Consider the following 19,343-nt stretch of genomic DNA (forward strand, 5'->3'; position numbering starts at 1 on the left):
ACCTGACTTGATTCATTCTATACTTGATTATTTTCTCTTTATCCCACAGGCCTAAATCTGGCATTTACATGTATTACAGTAAACACATAAGTAACTTTACACTAACAATGAATACAAACAATATTATCAAATTATTATTGTGATTTTATTGAGGAGAATCATTATCTGCAACCATGAATACGATGATACTATTGCCAGGGAGGTTGTGTTGACTGTGTGCTCACTATGACAAACATCCTGGAAATAGAGTAAAAGTGGAGGGAACAGGGCTTGGAGGTCAAATAATGTTCAGTAATTACCACAGTGAACTGTAAGTCAGAACTGCATTAAATTGAACAACATGACATAAGCATTGGCTATGGTGTAAATGAAACACATTAACACAACATTGTATTTCATTGCTCTCATTTAATGGCACGAGGGTAATGTAATTGTACAGAAATATTCAATGCACTAACATACTTTATGAAGAGCCATAAAATGGTTGGAATGGAAACAAAGAATTGTTAAAAGATTTAGGTTAATCCAACACTGAATCCTATCATAGTCATTACTTTTAATGGCTTGTGACATTTGCACTGACACAGCCCTTTTTATTGCACAGATGTTGTGCAATTACAATAGTCTGTTACTAGACAGAGATAATTCAAGAAGAGCCTATTTCATAGATTTATTTGATGAGCAAGGTCAATCGTTTTTACTGTGTCTGCACTCATTCTGAACTTGATGAGCACTTTCTCTAATGCTATTACCAATTAGGGATTATGGGGTATGGATATAATTCATATCACTGTGTATTTTGAATTTATCACAACACACAGCTATATACTACTTTTTTTTGGTAAGAAAAAAATGCTCTCTGGGTTAACTGCTTCTTATCAGGACTTAATTATTAGTACTGTCAACCCAAATTTCACAATTCATTTTAATCCGAACTGCAAATTGAACCCTTAAACCATATGTTGGCTTCGGAGAAAACAATTCAAAATGTCAGTGTAGTCAACTCCATTCTGTCGTGTGTTTATATGCTAGGCTGTTGATGGCCCTCACCCCAAACTTACACAAAAAGATTTCTGTCAAAGTATTACCAAAATACAATCCCAATACAGCCAGGCACAAAACTGTTCCTTCAAAAATGTGTCAACCTCATGCAGGCCAAAGCAAGTATTTTGTTTGACCGTGGAAACAGACCTCTGGAAGGCATTCATCAAATCTTTACTCAATGTAACAGTATAAAGAAAATAATATTATCAGGTGACCAGAGTTTACCTCACTGTGATCACCTGTTGAACTCCACCCAAAAAAACAAAGGTCTCTTGACAAAGTGTTGTGCAACAGAGTTCAACAACCCAGGCTCATTGCTGTACTGTAAAAAAAACGATAAGGTGAGACGTCAACTATCACTGGCCCCTGGGTGTAACTCGGACATTTCTGTCACTCAATGTCTTTCTTTATTGCCAACTATTTCCCACAGAGAAAAAAAGGAACGTTTCATTCCACACTGTTCAGTTCTGCTGCTACTGTCACTACTGTCAAACTGTAACTTTGTTATAAATCTGTAAATCTCTAAATATATAAATCTGCGATGACTTCACTAGCTGCCCAAAATGAAAACAATGTATCCATCCTCCTGTATTGTTCGCAGGCTTAAACTGAGCCAACTTCAAGGATACAAGACATTTATCGTTAAAAGGTGACCAGAAATGTAGCATATTTTTCCACATCCATGACAAAGAACAACTATTAGGATGTCACAAACATTTGTCAGATCATAAATAAATTGCATTTTGTAAATTTTGTAAATTTTTAGTGTAAAGTGTGAAGTTTGGAAAAGACAGTTGCTGGGAAGTTGGGAATGTTGCCATGCACATTTCTGAGTCAATTAGCCCATTCACCAAACAAGATCATTCCCCACCCCAGTTCTAACAAGGGGTTCATTCACAGCTCATTGCCATGCTCGACACAGAGCTGGACAACCCCCAAAGGAGAATGGCCGCTTGGGAAAATTCTATGGACGTCTCTCTTTCTCTCCCTGTCTCTGTCTCTCCCTCCCTGTATCTCTCTCTCTCTCTCTGAAATAGAACAGAGCTACAGTGTATTGCTGTGCCAGGTTCCTAGGAGGACATTCGCCCTTTGCTATTTATCCCTGTATCCTTGAGGTCGCCCGCGGCAATCAGCTAATATTTGACATGGGCTTTAAATGGCTACATCACCAGACAGATAATCATAAAGATAAAGAGGAGCATCTTCCATGCCAACCAGGAGGGTGGGGTGGTGCGTGAGTGGCAGAGGGGTGGGGTGGGTGGAGGTGGGCGGAGTGGAGGGGGGGGGTGTTTATATATGTAGAAAAGGGAGGCCTGCGGGCACTCTGTCTCCCACGGTACTGTGCCACACAGTTCCAGACTCTGCAAACGACACCCTCAGTCCCCCCACCTCCACCAGCACGACGGACAGACAGCAGCAGCCATGGCCTTCAACGGAACCTGGAAAGTTGACCGCAACGAGAACTACGACAAGTTCATGGAGCAGATGGGTGAGTGACTGGCAGCTTAGACTCTCTGCGTGCGTGCGGGCGCACACAAGTCTGCGGGTTTCATATGTAGAGAAAAGATGCATTCCCATGATGCTTTATCTATTTCATTGTTCCTAAGGCCCCAGGTTTGACAAATAAACCATGATAAAAACGTATTGACTGACAGATAGTGGAAAGCTGCTTCCAAGTTTATCTTTAGAGGTTACATGTGTGAGGGCTTCTCTGGGTGAGCTGGTTGGAACAGCACTGTGTTTTATGGCCCAGCAGTAATAATAGCTGTAGCCATTTTAAGAGCTTGTCAACAAACACTTGCTTGCTCAGAGCACAGTCATGTTTATTACCTGGAGAGCCCGCTGGAAAGTACATTGTGTACCTATCACTCAAGAGCAGTCATACCTCCAGGGATATCCTTTTATAAAAGGCTACTGCAAGAAAATATATGTTTTAAGCAATTTAATAGCGTGAAATCCATCAACACAACAAGCATATTGTGGAGGATGTGTATCAACATATCAACACTAACTAAACATGAAAATCAACTTGCTCACCTGTTGTCCTGATGTGGTTTCCCACCAGGCGTCAACATCATGAAGAGGAAACTAGCAGAGCACGACAACCTGAAGATCACCATCGAGCAGACTGGAGACAAGTTCCACATCAAAGAGTCCAGCACCTTCCGCACCAAAGACATCGACTTCACCCTGGGCGTCCAGTTTGACTATGCACTGGCCGACGGTACTGAAGTGACAGTAAGTGGCATTCTGGGAGAGCACAGTAATACACAAATGTATGAAATACTGTATATTGCGTGCATTGCACCCATACAGGGATCCGATTTCTTCATGACATCATCACTGATATAAGTTACTGAAAAAGTGGACAGAGATAAAGTGTTCTACCTTATTCCTTTTACACCTGTCTTATCTACTGTGCTGGACGTGTTGTACAAAGGACAAGTTGGCACAGAGCCATAAAAAAAAGTTCAACTTTGTGTGAACGTGTGTGTCCACACACTGCGCAGAGAAGCACAGACATCACACCACCGACCGCCTAAGAATCAGTAGCATTAACGCTACAATATCAAAAACGTACACAATGTACAGTACCAGTCAAAAGTTTGGACGCATTTTCCCTTGAAGACGTGTCCAGACTTTTGACTCGCACCAAAAGGTAGGACACATCTTCAAGGGGAAAATGTGTCCAAACTTTTGACTGGCACCAAAAGTTTGGACACATCTTCAAAGGAAAATGTGTCCAAACTTTTGACTCGCACCAAAAGTTTGGACACATCTTCAAGGGAAAATGTGTCCAAACTTTTGACTCGCACCAAAAGGTAGGACACATCTTCAAGGGGAAAATGTGTCCAAACTTTTGACTCGCACCAAAAGTTTGGACACATCTTCAAGGGAAAATGTGTCCAAACCTTTGACTGGTACTGTATATCTTTATCAAACTTGCCCTTGCCTTTATCTGTTCGCCCTCCCCCTCAGGGTGCTTGGGGGATGGAGGGAGAGATGCTAAAAGGCCAGTTCACCAGGAAAGACAACAACAAGGTGTTGACCACCACAAGGACGCTGGTGGGGGAAGAACTGGTGCAGGTCAGTGCCCCTGTGACTAGAAGCTTGGACCCCCTTGTGACCCCCCTAAAGAAGGAGTCAAATAATAACAACAATGATGTTTAATGTAACTGGCCCCTCTAACAGTAAAACTGGCCCCAGCCTGTGAAGAAACTACAGTGAACCTCAGTAGCAGGGGAACCAAGATCAAGCTTTTAAATACATTCATATTTATTTATATTTATTTAACACTAATCTTTTTCTCAGAGCTTCAACTATGATGGTGTGGACGCCAAGAGGATTTTCAAGAAGGCATAACGGCAACTCCAGGGGAAAATTCACGTCATAAATCTTGATGTAGTTTCATTTTTTTCTAACCCTTTCACTAGAATACTTTATGCCAGGTTAAGAGCCAATCAAGTTCAAAGTTCAAATGGTGTGTGACTCTTCAAATACCTCTGAGAGTTCACTCCCAATATACACAATGAATCAGAGCTGTTTTGTTGCACTGGCCAATTGCATTTAATTACATATCAGAGTGAGTTTAGAAAGCAGGGAACATTATCTGGATGGTTGTACAAGTAAGCCTTAGAACAATCCGAACAGCGCTCCATTGTCCCCAGTACTGTACGTCAACCATAGTACTTGATGTAAATTTAATGTAACATAACACATTTTAGTCTTCATCTTGTACTAAAAGTTTTAGTTTGTATATTTGGTCTTGCAGAATAAAGGTGTTTTTCAAGTTGCAGTGTATTTTGTATTTTACATTGTTGCAGGTCTAGCGTCTTCCTACATATTTTCCCACACATTGACTAAAACAAAAGTTTCTTGTTCACAACTTTTGTTGTGATTGATGTCCTGCGAGGAAACAACAGCTACCTTCTGCATACATAGCTTTTTGAATGTACTTTCAAACCTCTGCCCATCAAATAACGTAACATACAATGGGAAGTGTACATAGTTGATAATGTTGCCTACAAATGTTATCAGTTCTGCTGATTACTTTTTATTGCTATCATAGTTAGGGTTGGGTTAGCCCTAACCCTAACCCAGCTGCTACAATTGTAGGCCTGCAGGGTCAGAATAAATCAACTCAATAATTGTCTAGAACCAGCATAGATGCCACTGGTCTGAAACCTCATAATAAAACCACAACATCAAATCAAACTGGAAAGTTTGAAAAAAAAAAGTAAATTTGAGAAATGATGCATACTACAGCATTCTACAAATGTTAGAGAGAGTACCCCTTTAGCTGCTATTGTGGAAAAAAGGTTTGCAGTTACTCGCTCGTAAAGTGATCACATGAGGACAGTGAGGACAATGACTGCACTGACAAAGTCATGCGCTGGTTGGGTCACTGAACTCTCTGCCACGGTCTACAAGTCACATGGTAATGCTGTCGTTATTTGTTGCTTTTGTTCATTTGTCTATTATTGGTAGCTTTGGCCACATCATGTCGAGAAAATGTTTTAATAGTTGGGCTACCACCAAGGGAAGTGTCCTGTCTAGTGCACTAACCCTCGTTGTCCACTAGATGGCAACGTAGGTTTACAGGTATCGCATGAGGCAATCCACTATCCATACCGTATTTCCAAATTGATGATGATGCGTCTACCTCAACTATGGAGAGATGTGCTTAAACTGTGTTGTTTCCTCCAGTTTATCTTTATAAGTGCTTGGACCTCAACAATTACAGACTCTCAAGGTCAATGTGAATCACTATTAGATCGTGATTTGCAAACTCCAAAGAAAGTTTTTTTATGTTATTTTTTGTATCCATAAAAAGGCAAGTTCGCACAAAGCCGAAAGACAGTGAGAACTTGTTTGAAGGCCATTCTTCGCTATAGCTGCAGCCTGAGGTAAGAGCCCGGTAAAGACCCCCTGCCAAGCCCCGCTAGCTGCTTGTAGCGCTGGGGAGGTATTACCCCGCCGTATCCCCGGCTAAGCTGGGATGGGCTGGTCCTCTTTGAAAGCCGCGTCGGCCCTAACCCACTCTGATGGAAAGACCTGGTCCGGGGAGACAAGATCTCTGAGTGGTTATATCTTGTTATAACGATGAGAAAAGAATGAACGTGTTATGATTTCTGTCTATGGGTTGATGATAAAAACATTTGGAAAAAACAATGACATTTAGGCCTACAGACAATAACTGCAGTCAACAAAAACGTTTGCATTTGTATTTATTTGAAAGGAATTTCAAATACGTTTTTATATATTGAAAGTTATATGTAGGGTTTACTACTACCCATAACAGCTTATGTTACTAGGCCTATGCATGTCAACACACTAAATCACGCATAGCCTACTGTACGAGACACTACTGCCGTTTTTACGTAAGCAAGTAGGTGGCGCTATCAAGCTCGAAATTATTTGCGAGTGAGCTTGAAGCACTGCAGCGCTGAAACTTCCAACTATATTAGAATGGCCTCCTCTCCCACATCAGATGATTACACTTCAAAGGGAGCAGAGTGAGAAGAGACGTCTGTGTCGAGCTCCACTGCATTGCAACATACCTTTCTAGATGGCAACTTGTACCAAAGTCTTAATTACTAGGTAGTAGCTAGATTTTGGACATTGTGTGCGTGTGTCTGTGAAGGAGTGTTCCTCACCCTGCCTATATATACACACCCACACACACATATACACACACTTCCCATGTCCTGACTGGTTTATCTCCATTCTAAAGCCCTGGGACACAAAACAGACCATAATACCAATAAATCAGCGAGAATGAGGAGAGAGGTGGTGAGATTCCTCAGTGTTTTGGTTGCTATGAGACCGAGTGCGTAGGGGCCGTCCCTCGGGAGATCAAGCCCATGGTGGGAGAGGGGAAAAGAGATGGAAGGGAGGGGAGGCGTAGAGGAGGGGAAAAAGAAAAGGAGGGGAGGAAAAGGAGAAGAGAGGGAGGGCGAGAAACAGATAGAGAGAGGGGGGGAGGAAACCACCGGAGAGCAGGAGGGGTGGAGGAGAGGAGGACGTGAGGAAGGGTGGAGGATAAGGGTGGTGGAAAGGAGGGGTGGATGAGAGGAGGGGTAGAGGAGGGGAGGGGGGGAGGAAGAGGAGGAGGGCGGAGAGGAGGAGTGGCAAGGTAGCGAACGGCAGACCAAGAGCGACCAAGGAGGAGTCGAGGGAAAAAAAAACACCCACCAAAAAATCCCCTGACTCATTTCAGCCCCCTCATCTGATTTAGGAGTGATCCTAGCGGACACTAAGACCCATCAGGGGGTGTCAGGCGCTCGCTAATCCTTTCCAGGAAAGAAATCCTCCGCCGCTGTTTAGACAATGACTGAGCAGTACAGCAAGCGGCAACACACACAGCCGAGCGACTCGTCAGTTATGAAGTGTTGTTGGACGTGGACTGGTGATGAGGGAACGTCAAGTCCACAGGCTATGTTGAGTCATGGTGTTTTCCTGTCATTCAATAGCAGGAGACCGCTGGTTAGCTTTGAAATGGCCTCTGCTTGTGTATAGTGTAGCTATTATGTTAACATGGTGATGGGGTATTAACCGTAAGGATAAAATAATCCCCCTCGTCAATCAAAAGTCAGTCAAAGTTGTGTGATATGTTTCATTGTACATGTCCTGGTTGTCAAAAGTGACACTAAGTACAGTATCACACTGTACTACAGGAAGAAAACTAGGAATCGGGCTAGTAATCCGAAGGTTGCCAGTTCGATTCCCGGTCATGCCAACTGACGTTGTGTCCTTGGGCAAGGCACTTCACCCTACTTGCCTCGGGGGAATGTCCCTGTACTTACTGTAAGTCGCTCTGGATAAGAGTGTCTGCTAAATGACTAAATGTAAATGTAAAACAATAAGACAGAGCCAAATAACACTACAGCAGTGCTCCAATCACCAGGGCCGATAGTGAACTCATGACGTAACCACACAGAGGAGACGCTAGATTGATAATCCAATTTTAGCTGTGCAACAACACCAGCATTCTCCAGTCGTCGAGTCATCTCAGACCTCCCGTCTCCCAAACAAAGGCTGGTTTTGAAGTCGGAGGCAGAGGCTGCAGCTGGAGTGAGTGGGAAGCCGGGCTGAGGGGTGCGAGGTGACGACGACATGTCTTAAATGCACTTGTCAAAAGGGAGCAACGCCATTAGGACGTGTAGCTAGCTCTGGGGTGGGTACGTGTGCCTGCCACACGTACCCACCCCAGAGCTAGCTATGTGGTTTACACCCGCCATGTTACACCCAGCCCCCACTGTGCAGCATCGTGTGTGAAGGCCCTAGAGGGGTGTGTGTGTGTGTGTGTGTGTGTGTGTGTGTGTGTGTGTGTGTGTGTGTGCGTGCGTGTGTGTGTGCATCACATGATTTCATGCCACAAGCCTCATGCACAATGCTGGCAATGATGACCTGTCCAGTGTGTGTGTGGGTGTGTGTGTGTGTGTGTGTGTGTGAGAGAGAGAGAGAGAGAGAGAGAGAGAGAGAGAGAGAGAGAGAGAGAGAGAGAGAGAGAGTGAGAGTGAAAGAGAGTGAAAGAGAGCTAGAGAGAGAGAGAGAGAGAGAGAGAGAGAGAGAGAGAGAGAGAGTGAAAGAGAGTGAAAGAGAGTGAGAGTGAAAGAGAGTGAAAGAGAGCTAGAGAGAGAGAGAGAGAGAGAGAGAGAGAGAGAGAGAGAGAGAGAGAGAGAGAGAGAGAGAGAGAGAGAGAGAGAGGGAGTGAATAAGGAGAGAAAAGAGAGTCTAAATGGGCTCTGGCTCCCTCTCCCCTGTGTGACCAGCTCCAGGGACAGGTGCTTCTATTCTTGAAGAGGGCAGAGAGAGGCCAACAGCTCCCCAGGTGCCCCCCATCACCATGGGCAACCGCACCCTGCTACTGGCTGTACCTCAGGCAGAGCTGCAGGAGGGGACAACAGGCCTTGGAGAGGCATCATGTTTTCCACCACCACTATTCCACAAATTAGTATTCAAATGTCAAATTAGGCTAGAAATAAAGCATGTTATCCTGTCTTTTTTTTTTCAGATCCACTTCCAAGGGAATTGATAGCTCACATAGAGGGAACAGATGTGAAAATGAGGACCAGAACCAGATGAAACTGATTAGGAGGAGTTATTTTGATGTGAAAGTGTATGTCCCTTAAATCATGACACAAGACAATGGGATGATAACGTCAATCTTTAATGGCAGATGCCCAGACATGTCTTCATTTACATTTTTTATTTTCATTAAAACGTCTCTCTTTTTGATCTTTTTTTGGGGTTCTAACAAAACATCTCAAACCCACCCCTGCAACTCACGGAAAGAATATATTTTTCTCCTCACAGCGGTGTAATATATAAATATCAACATTATGCATTGAAAAGGGATAAAGAAAAATGGACATGCCATGAGAACATGCACAAAACACACAATAACACCAACAGTAGATTAAAGACAACAATCATAAGAGAATACCATTGTTCCACAGAAGGATCATTTCAACTCACATTTTATGTCTCATCAGTTGACACTAGGGTGGTAATCCTTTCATGTGATTTGAATTTTTTTTTATGCTATCATGGGGGTTTCACAGTGAACTCACTTATAAAACAGTATTCAATATTCATATATACTCTTATATTGTTTCAATCATGAAAACAAGCACAGAACCAATAGCTCTCACACAATTCTAGAAGAGAGTTGCTAGCATGATGTATTAATTACACGACTGGCATCCTAGAATAATCCAGAAATGATTGTTGCTGTCGACTCATCAATGTCACTATTGGTTCAAACACTGACAAAGCGAATGTTGAGTTGTGTGTGCTGAAAATAACTTTTCTACATGAAATATGAAATGATGCTGGATCATATACATGTTGAAAACGGGACACAACAACATGCCAGTCTGACACATTCAAGCATCATGTCTTAGCAGGTTTTCATGTGGTTGACACAACTTGATATTCCTGACTCAGTCATTGGGAAAGAAGTGGAAACACAGGACGCTATATTTTGCATTTCCACAAACAAATGCGGCTTTTAGACCAACCAAATGTTTCAAAAATCCGATATATCACATCCATGAATTATTGCAGGTCTACACCGAGCATCCAAAAAGGAAGATATGACATATGAAACATCACTTCTCACTCCACTCACAGGTAGAAATACAAAAATGTACAAAAACCAAGGGTTGAGTCACCTTTTCCCTAAAAATAGACAAGAGACAGCACATGAAAAGCTGTTCTTTTCAGGAGCTGTGATACTCTTTGGAGTGACACCAGGAGAGGCAGGCAGCAAAATAATGGCACACTTCACGAAGAGATATCTGAAGGATATCAGAAGTACAAAGCAGTCAAACTAGCCTAGTTAGCTATCCAGTGTTAAAAAAGTATGCCTTTGGTCTGTTATTACAGTATACTGTGCCTTCTGCCAGGTATGCAGTGTACTTAAAAAAATGACTTGATTTCCTTTAGCAGGGACTGTTCATATGGTTTACACCCTTGCATTATCTGCATGAGGTCTACAGTTCACCTGTACCAGGAAGGACTCATACCATCTTTTGTTGCAGACTAAAACGAATCAAATAAAACCACTCTGGATCAATCTTATCATGGGTTATGTTGAAACCTAAGAAGAACTTGGGTACGGTATGCAGGAGGTGTGCTGGAACAACAGCCTGCATCTCGACAGCCATCTGAAATGGGCTAAAATGGCTGCTGTTTGGTGTTCTAAGTACCATATCAATACCGATTCAATACCAATTTACCCAGCACCAATAAAATGCAAAGCACGTCAGTTTTCCTTTTTTTAAACTGGTAGAACAAGATAAAGAACACAAATGTTTGGCATCATACATCATACATACAGTACCCATTATTCTAAAGAGAAAAGGTAAGAAAAGATTTAGTTGTTTTCAAACCGGTTTCTCTCACACAAAAGTAACCAATCAAACTAAACCATTGCAAACATTGTCTTGATTACAAAAATACTTTTTTGTTTTTCTTTAAAATATCTAAAAATGTACAGCATTGACATTTTTTATTTATTTTTTATTTTTTGGCAAGTCATGCTTAATCGTGTATGTAATCATAATAACATTAATATTAATAGTATACACAATAGTAATAATTATAATCATTATTATAATATAACATGGCGGCACTTTGCTCCCATTCAGATACACAAGCTTAGAACCCTGGCAAACCTTCAAAGACCTTCACTCCAACTGCAAGCTTCGCCCTTCAGAATGCAAAGCAATGCTCAGCCTATTCCCCAAAGGCTTGTGCTAATTACATCAAAGTTTTCGTCAACGTCAGTGGAGCTTCGTATCAGGCATTTCAACATATTTCAAAGGTATACCATAAGGGTAGCGTGTATACAATTTGCAACCAAAGTGTCACCAGTTGTTCTTGAGTATGTAACAGTATAAAATGGCGGGGAGGGGAGGGGGGGGTTCGATGTGTGATGGAGGCTGGGGTTCTTGGTTGTCCTGAGGCCCATGAGGTAGCTGCTGCTTCTGAGAGAGAGAGAGAGGTAGAGTGAGGGAGAGAGGGGGAGGGAGAGTTGTATAGAGAGATAAAGTGAGAGGGAAATGTTACCTTGACTACAGCACCCAAGCCACAACCAGACTAATGAAAACACAAGAGACTAATAACCATAGGACCACACACATACAAAGTTTCTTATCTCTGTGGCTCACTCTCCAAGGCATAACAGTTCGACCACACGCACGCATGCACACACTGGCTTCCACTCACTTTCGTCCCACAAATATCTCATTCTGGGACAAAAAAAACAAGAAATACGCCCTTCAAAAACGAAAACACACACTGGAAAATGGACACAGTTTCACGTTTCTGGCCTTTCAAGTTGATTTCGCAAGATATCTTTGGCACTGCGTTATTGTTTCTGAAAACCTTACTTCGCTCTCAACAGCTTTTTCCACAACTCTACACTTTCAAATCAAACTCTCGGGGCAGATTGGACGGCAGCTCCCAGGCCCTAGGTGTGATTTGCAGATCCAGGCCTCCGCCTGTCGCGATCAGGGGGTGCAAAAAACCCGCTGAGCGTTGGACCGTGAAACTCACCGGCGGTCCACTGCCTGGCACATGGGGTCAGGAGGAGTCTCCCGGTTGGACAACAGAACCGCAGGGCAGCGCCGTCATGGGCGACCGTGGCCACCATCACACATCAGGAACCTGTCAACACAGCGGAGCAGAAGCGTTCCAGTTGAGAGGGCTATGTCGTTTCTTGTTCTGATGAGTTCCTGTCATGGCGGTTCAGGACGATGATTCGAGTGTGAAGTACTAGAAGGACAACGGCGAGAGGTGCATTCAGTAAACATCCACTTTGTTCTTTAACTGACTGCAAATTTGCATCACGTGACCTGATGTTGTCACGTTGACGCGGCCTGTTTAGGCTGTTGGAACCCCCCGCTGCATCTTCAACAGGAACCTAAACTCCCAGAGCTCTTCAAATCTAAGATTCGTTTCCCAACCCTTCATAAGTTACACACGTCCCATGGGACCACGCTGGAGTACAATTAATGGAGAACTTCCTGTTCTCTTCCAAAAACACACAAACCCCTGACCCACCCACCCCATCCCGCCGATTTACAGGGACCCTCCCCCCCCCCCCCCCCCCCCAATGAGAAAGGTCAACTCCTCAGACCCGCAGATGTTTAGCCAAAAATAGACGGTCGTTCGGCAACAATCGTGACGGGAGTCCCTCTGTGGCAATAAACAATCACAAAAACCAACATGTCCGGCTGAGAGGAAGGGGCAAGGCAACATGGTTTCAACATGGCTGGCCTGGCTAATGCCTGTTATGTGCTCAATCGGGGGTGAGAGAATCGAAGCGTAGCGCAATGGCAAAAGCTGCCCCGCCCCCCCCCAACACACACACAAACACATTGTTATAGACCTGTATTTGTTCAGGCTGAAGAGCCCAGGTTAAAAGATTGGGTTTATCATTGAACACGTCCATGCGGATTACTGGCCCACGGTTTAATGTGTTACTTGCTCTAACTTGACACAGGTGCAGAAAGCAAGGTTGTCAAACATGTTTTCTGTTTGACAACGGCAAATGTCTTGATTTCTCATGAACATTCCCTTTGTCCAGCTCTTATCCGGTTTCTATGGCACAGCCATTTATCATTAGTCTTGTAAATGGATAATTCTGGATTATCTCAGGTTAGACCCCAGAAGCAAGTGGCTACTAGCTACAACACACATCTCATCTCAAGCACTACCCTTGTGTGAAGCTTGAAGTCTTAACCAAAAGGAATCCCGACTTTCATCTGTACAGGCCCAAATGCAGTTCCTCAAACAGGACCTTCTGCCCCTGTTAGACCTTTACCTGTGTTCTAGGGCCATGAAAAAGGAGGCCAAAGCCTTCTAAGCTGACGAAAAGCCTTTAGGCCCAGACCTTGTTTCTCACATACCAGCTCAGCTACCAGGACGGGCGGTGATGAATGCAGCTGTTGACGTGCATCAAGCTCCTGAAACAAGAGCACAGCAACAGAGCGAGAGAGTGTGTGTGTGTGTGTGTGTGTGCGTGTGGCGTGGTTGCGCGCGTTCATGTGCAAGTGTTTGTGTGCCGTGAAACCGAATGTGTGTGTTTGTGTGTGTGTGTGTGTGTGTGTGTGTGTGAGGGAACAAGAGAAAGTTGAAGAAGAATGGTGTGTGTGTGTTTGTGTGTGTGTGTGTGTGTGTGTGTGTGGATGTGTGGATGTTCATTGTTTGGGGTTAGGGTGGGGTGCTGTTGGGGGGGTTGGATGAAGGCCCACTTCCTTATTAAAGGGGCCTCGGCAGGGGTCAGTCCCCCACTGCCTGCTGGGAGCTACTCAGAAGTTCAACAGGAACTGCAGGGTTTGTCAGGCTATTGGCCAATAAGCCCCTTAGGGCAGGCAGCCAGGGTGCACATAGACACACACACCTACACACACCTACACACACGTCATTACTCACTCATACTCTCACACATGCATGCATGCACGCACACACACACACACACACACACACACACACACACCACTACCCAATGATGTCTCGTCTGATGTGAAAACATCATGGCCTTTGTTTACAGTTCTCAGACATCATTGTCAAGTATTTGGTCAACTGTAGCTTTGACCGTGTGTTGTTGAGAATGTTAGCAAATAGGAAAAAACTCATGGAGATTGAGCTTTTGAAATGAAAGGGGGAAAAAAACTGCCTGCAAACATTCAGACCACGGAGTACAGACAATAGAGGTTGTGCTGAAATATCCTGAGCAAGAAAGCCCTGATAGTCTTCAAAGAGCAACAACACGCCACCAGCAACTCAGTTTCATAACCTGGTTGAACCTCAATGTGGCGTCGTCGATGCGTGGACGTTTATCATCTGAGGGCTCGGGGCAGGGTGCCGGTTAATAACACTTATTAGCACCCATAACTGATCGCCTCGAGTGCATTTAGCATAGCCGCGAATGACTGTGTCCAGCCCAGTGTTTCAACCACCCCACAGCCTGCCGACATGGTCTCCCACGGTTACGCTTCAAGCCGCACGGCACAGCCTTAACACCGCGTCGAACACCCGAGACGACTACAAGTGGACCGTAAACCTCTCATGTCGTACTCCGCAAACGTCATACAAGGTTGCGGAGGGAAACAGATTCCCTCATCGACAAGGACTCTTTCACGAAGCTCCAAATATCACAATGTCACAATGCTCTCGGTAGACCTTCTCGACAAGTTCCACTACAAGTTCCACACCCCGCATGCCCTCAGGTAAAGCCCCTGGCTGACTGGAAAGTTTGTCAACAAAAATACACCGCAAACGTGCTTTCCCTCGGAGAGAAAAGAGCCGCGTTTTACGACGGCCTGTGTCCATTTACCGTAATTGGCCGGTAAAGGGCAGGGCCACGGAGGGGTCAGTGCCAGTCTGCCTAGCGTTACCCGGGCACAGCTGAAAAGGGCATGGCTAAACACAAAGCCTCCGCCTCTAACGAAGTTACCCATCTGTCCCCAGGAGTCACGGGCGACATAGGAAATGGATGGCATAGACGTTTTACAATGGGACACTAACGGACACTAAAGCTCCTGTCTTAGGATGCCTGAGGACATGTGTTACCCTTGTGGGTGGGTGTAGGGGAGACTGTTTGGGGGCAGAGAGGGTGTATCATTGGGGGGGGGGGGGGGGGGGGAGGGGGGGAGGTGGGGGGTTGGGTGGCCAGCAACGACAGCACACGCCCAGGGCTCCCATACCACAGCGTCGCTTCGACCCCGCTCGTCTGCAAGATCAGCAGGATGTTGTTTCATCGGGGGGGGGGGGTGGGGGGGGGGGGGGATTAATATCCACCCGAGGGACGGGGGTGGGGGGGTGGGAGGCTGGGGAGGGCGCGACCATATTAACCACTTCCTCTCAGGGTGTGGGCTGGGTAATCACTCAACCCCCTCCCCCTTGTCCACTCCCTTTCTCCTCCACACTTCCCCGAGGGGAAAAAAACAGAAAAAAACCTCAGAAGAAGAAGAGATCAAATGCTCCAAAACATTGTATTTATAGTCATTTCTCAGTCTCTTTGGTCAGACTGGAAATAGCCTGTGCCTGTGAGCTGGGCTGGGAAGGACGCTGTGTATGGGAGAGGGGGTGGGGGTGGCAGCCCAGTCAGCCTAGCACCAATCAACAGCTTTGTGAACGGAGTCCCCCCCTTTCTTTGGTCCAGCCTCCCTCCCATCCCTCCCTGGGGGTCTGGGGAACATGTCTCTTCCTGTCCTGAGACTCTGGAGCGAAGGAGGGGTTCGGTGACTGTGTGACTGGCGCCGAGTGGGCTCAGACTCCCACACACAACACACACACACACACACACACACACACACACACACACACACTACACACGCCCACGACACATGTGCAGATGAATACACTCACACATAAGCTCTCACACACACAGATAACTCCCTGAGACACATCCCATTCGTTGCGGGGGGTGGTTTCCCAAGCTTAGTGGTTTTGGGCTCTTTCCTACGAAACTCTCTTGTTGTGACCGAGGGAGCACAGCACATATTATAAACCTGCAACAGTTCTAGTCGACTATCCTTTGTCTACAGTCACCTCCAACAGGAAAGCTGTGACACCAAAAAGTGACCAACTTAAAAACCTCAAGTCCTAATGAGTAAGGAACAAACTTCAGTTACTGCACATACAGTAACTCCTAGCTTCGCTAACATCAAAAAGCTGCCTTCCCTTAACTTTGTTGCTTCCAAAGTTAGGTTATTCCGCTCCAGAGTAAATATGTCATATCTAGTGGGTCAGGATGTCATCTGAGACAGGTGTGACAGGCACCTCACACACACACACACACACACACACACAGATCTGCGTAGCACCGTTTCAGTTGCCTCTCTCTCTCTCTGCAGCATCCCTGTGTTAAATCGTAGCCCCCAGAGCTAGTTGTGTATTCCGTTTGAATTCCCCGCCTTTGATGAACCCGATCTCGGAAAGAGAAAGCGCACCCCGCGTGACATCAAATGAGAGAGTGGCGCTCGCCGCACCATGTGACCTGGGAGGCGAGAGAATAGCCGAGATCCCTTTAAGAGCCACTTTCATCTCGCCCATTGACTGGGGGGGGGGGGGGGGGGGGTCTTCGTCTTTCACAGGGGTCCCAGTTCCCTGGATCAATTCGCGTTTGCGTTCCTCTGTTTTGCCTCTCAGCCGCGTTCACAGGCGTTGTGTCTAGACAGGGATGACTGATCGGTGATTTCCCGTGATGCAGGAAGTTTATGGCGTGGGTGTGCTGCGGATGTTAAGTACTGGTGTACTTGGTGTGAGTATGAGGTCGTTGCCTACTGTCAATTCACCAAGCCCCCCCATCCCCCCCCCCTCCTTCCTCGTCCCCGTGACAACACTCCACCCACCCTCACGCCTCGCTGGGGAACGAGTGACGGCCTCGTGTGTGTCCGGCGCCCGCGTTTTGCCTTCGCGTCACGTAAAGCACGCCCGTGTTGAATACCTGAGCGTGCTTTCATGACGCGGGAAAACTGCATGCTGATCTTCTGCTTTTGCTCCAGTGAGGATGTTTAGCTGTCGTGCTACCGTACTTGCGTGTGAGTGGGTTAGCACGGTGCGTTCCTCCGAACAAGTGTTGGGAACGTTCTTGATCTGTTTATGTCAAATGTCCTAACATTTACTCATGCACTTTCAAGGTCTGGCACTGTATAACAAACACTAGTGTACCAGACTGTGTGTGTATGAGTGTGTGTGTGTGTGTGTGTGTGCTTGTCATTACTCACACATACTTCAGCAGAACTGCCTGGACTTCCATCCCTGAGGAGTTCCGTCTGCAGGAGGGAGCCAGCGAATCTGAACACACACACACACACAATTACACACCACACACACACATCGTGCCCTACAGATTTTAATCTCACATTGTTTATTTCACATCAGTTCAGAAGTCGGATTATTCTAGTTCTGCTATTCCACTTAGCATTCATTTCCACACCTGATTCACGGTCTGACTCACTAGGGAATCACTGGAATCCCTGCACTTTTCACCCTTATTGAAAATAGTTATATTCTTTGGTGTGCGCACCAAAAACGAATAGCCTAATAAGCACTTTCAGCCCCAACCCCAACCTCCTAGTTAATATTCATTCATCCTAGTAAATGTATCTGTAGAACCTCAGGGCCTTACATTCTATATCACAGTTCCTTAGAAAACACAGTCCATGGAAATGTGTATGGCATTTGTTTATCCTTCTGGCTACAAGTATTCGAGATTTAAAGATATGTTTAAATGGGAGGTTATTGTAAAAGAAAAAATGGTGGGAACCCGAGTGCACCTATAATAACTGGGAAGTCGAACGAGACAATCATCAATTAGCATGTCAGAAAACACAAAAGCTACCAAACAGATCTCAGGGGAGCGCCTCAAAATCAAGATTCATGAGAAGAATTTCCGCTAATCAATAATGAACTCCGATGTGACCTCGACTGAAGCGCTAGATAGATTAGAGGGGGAACTACATAATTGGGTCATGGTTGCATGGAGATTAAACAAGTAATACTCCAACGAATGATGCAAACATTTCCTGATGGGGTTTTTATTTAGGCAAATATACAGCGTCGAAAATGCCAGACTATCCTGTTGTGATACCGCCTGCATTACCAACCATAAAAAAATAAAAATAAAAAAATAACATGTGGAGGATGCCTTTGACCCAGGGAATAACCGGCCCAAGTCCCTGAGTCATGTGACCAGCAGTGTGTGACCTATGTCACATCACACCTGTCGTAAACACCTCGTAACGTCCCACGAGTCAACTCGGGGGGCAAAGTATGAAACAGGGGTATGAAAGGAGGGGGGGAAGTGTGGAGTTCTACAGTTCAGGCGGTGGTGGGTGGTTGGGGGGCGAGGTGGGGGGGGGGGGGGGGGTGATGGGTGTGGGGGGGGGGGGCGTTACCTGAGCGTGGAGCGAGGAGGGGTAGGTGAAAGCGGGCGGGAGGGCTGGCGACAGCTCAGCCGGGTAGAGCGGGTATGAGGCCCACACGTCTGGGCTGCTGGGGTATAGAGCGGGCACTGTGAGCTCATCTGTGGAGACAAGAAGAGGAGGAGGCCTGGTGAGGAGGGTGGAGCGGGTGGGGAGGAGGGGGGGGGGGTGCAGAGAGACAGGGAGGAAAGGTACAGGTGCATTGGGGGACGTGTCTCATTTGGTCTCAAGTGGCTTCCTCCTCGCAGTCGTTATCAAATCAAGTTCGGGCCGTGCCAGGACTGTAGACGTGGAAGACATCTTAAAGCCAGGTTTTTTGCAACTCTCCATAACACCTTCATTCGGAGACGTTAAGAGGAAGAAGCTACTGAGAGACACTGTGAGGCTCCAGGAAGTGAGAACAGAGTGGAGGTGAGAGTGTGAAGTGCGGGAGTAGAGGGAAACATGGTGGCAAAGTTGTTTAGGGAGACAGTGAAAAATCACAGACAAGCTGAGAACGCAAGTTACGGATGAAACGTGATCCGGTTTTGGAGCAAAAAACGTACCAAGACAACACATGCTTTATTCAAATTGAGGAAATGAACACACACACACATTCTCAGTTTAAAAGCTACATAAAACACATCAGAGGGGCAAAAGTCCCGTTGAAATGTAAACCATCGGGGGGAAACATGAGCTTAACGGGTGTATATACATGATATATGTGTACAGGGAACAGCACTGCTAAGGAAACAGTTTTTCTCTCTCAAAGATCAGATAAAATGGCTGGATTTAAACTACCTCTTATCACAAAATTACAGCCATTTTTCTTGCACTCATTACGTCATGGCGCTCATTAATCGTTTCCTTCCA

The 19,343-nt window shown here is 45.6% G+C and overlaps 2 protein-coding genes and 2 long non-coding RNA genes across 4 annotated transcripts in view; 2 read left to right on the plus strand and 2 right to left on the minus strand.

Annotated features, from left to right (window-relative positions):
- Positions 1–145: 145 nt before the first annotated feature.
- On the minus strand, positions 146–3,453 carry LOC134009952 (uncharacterized). The gene is made up of 3 exons (XR_009928288.1): positions 2,875–3,453; positions 1,270–1,366; positions 146–237 (listed from the first exon to the last, which is right to left on the minus strand). It is a non-coding gene; the product is annotated as an uncharacterized LOC134009952 (long non-coding RNA).
- On the plus strand, positions 2,356–4,840 carry LOC134009951 (fatty acid-binding protein, intestinal-like). Its single transcript, XM_062449743.1, has 4 exons — positions 2,356–2,533; positions 3,110–3,282; positions 4,024–4,131; positions 4,357–4,840. Exons 1-4 carry the CDS (start codon positions 2,467–2,469, stop codon positions 4,405–4,407), a joined length of 399 nt encoding a protein of 132 aa, XP_062305727.1. The 5' UTR covers positions 2,356–2,466; the 3' UTR covers positions 4,408–4,840.
- Positions 3,289–4,024, plus strand: LOC134009953 (uncharacterized). Its single transcript, XR_009928289.1, has 3 exons — positions 3,289–3,537; positions 3,778–3,866; positions 3,922–4,024. It is a non-coding gene; the product is annotated as an uncharacterized LOC134009953 (long non-coding RNA).
- Positions 4,841–9,198: 4,358 nt separating the features above from the next.
- Positions 9,199–19,343, minus strand: part of LOC134010126 (RNA-binding protein with multiple splicing-like) — a 25,123-nt gene continuing 14,978 nt past the window's right edge. Inside the window, exons 5-8 of the mRNA XM_062449993.1 lie at positions 18,465–18,623; positions 17,292–17,361; positions 12,112–12,222; positions 9,199–11,540 (exon numbers count right to left, since the gene is read on the minus strand). Coding sequence (XP_062305977.1) covers positions 17,299–17,361; positions 18,465–18,623 — 222 coding nt within the window. The 3' untranslated portion in view covers positions 9,199–11,540; positions 12,112–12,222; positions 17,292–17,298. The remainder of the gene's footprint in view (positions 11,541–12,111; positions 12,223–17,291; positions 17,362–18,464; positions 18,624–19,343) is intronic.

This window comes from Osmerus eperlanus, chromosome 23, assembly GCF_963692335.1.
Source record: "Osmerus eperlanus chromosome 23, fOsmEpe2.1, whole genome shotgun sequence".
Lineage (NCBI taxonomy): Eukaryota > Metazoa > Chordata > Actinopteri > Osmeriformes > Osmeridae > Osmerus > Osmerus eperlanus.

Bases quoted from the DNA above. Each gene is read 5' to 3' on its own strand.
- LOC134009951 (XM_062449743.1), top strand. From the start codon at position 2,467: ATGGCCTTCAACGGAACCTGGAAAGTTGACCGCAACGAGAACTACGAC. The intron at 2,534-3,109 runs GTGAGTGACTGG...GTTTCCCACCAG, and splicing joins CAAGTTCATGGAGCAGATGG to GCGTCAACATCATGAAGAGG. The intron at 4,132-4,356 runs GTCAGTGCCCCT...TCTTTTTCTCAG, and splicing joins TGGGGGAAGAACTGGTGCAG to AGCTTCAACTATGATGGTGT.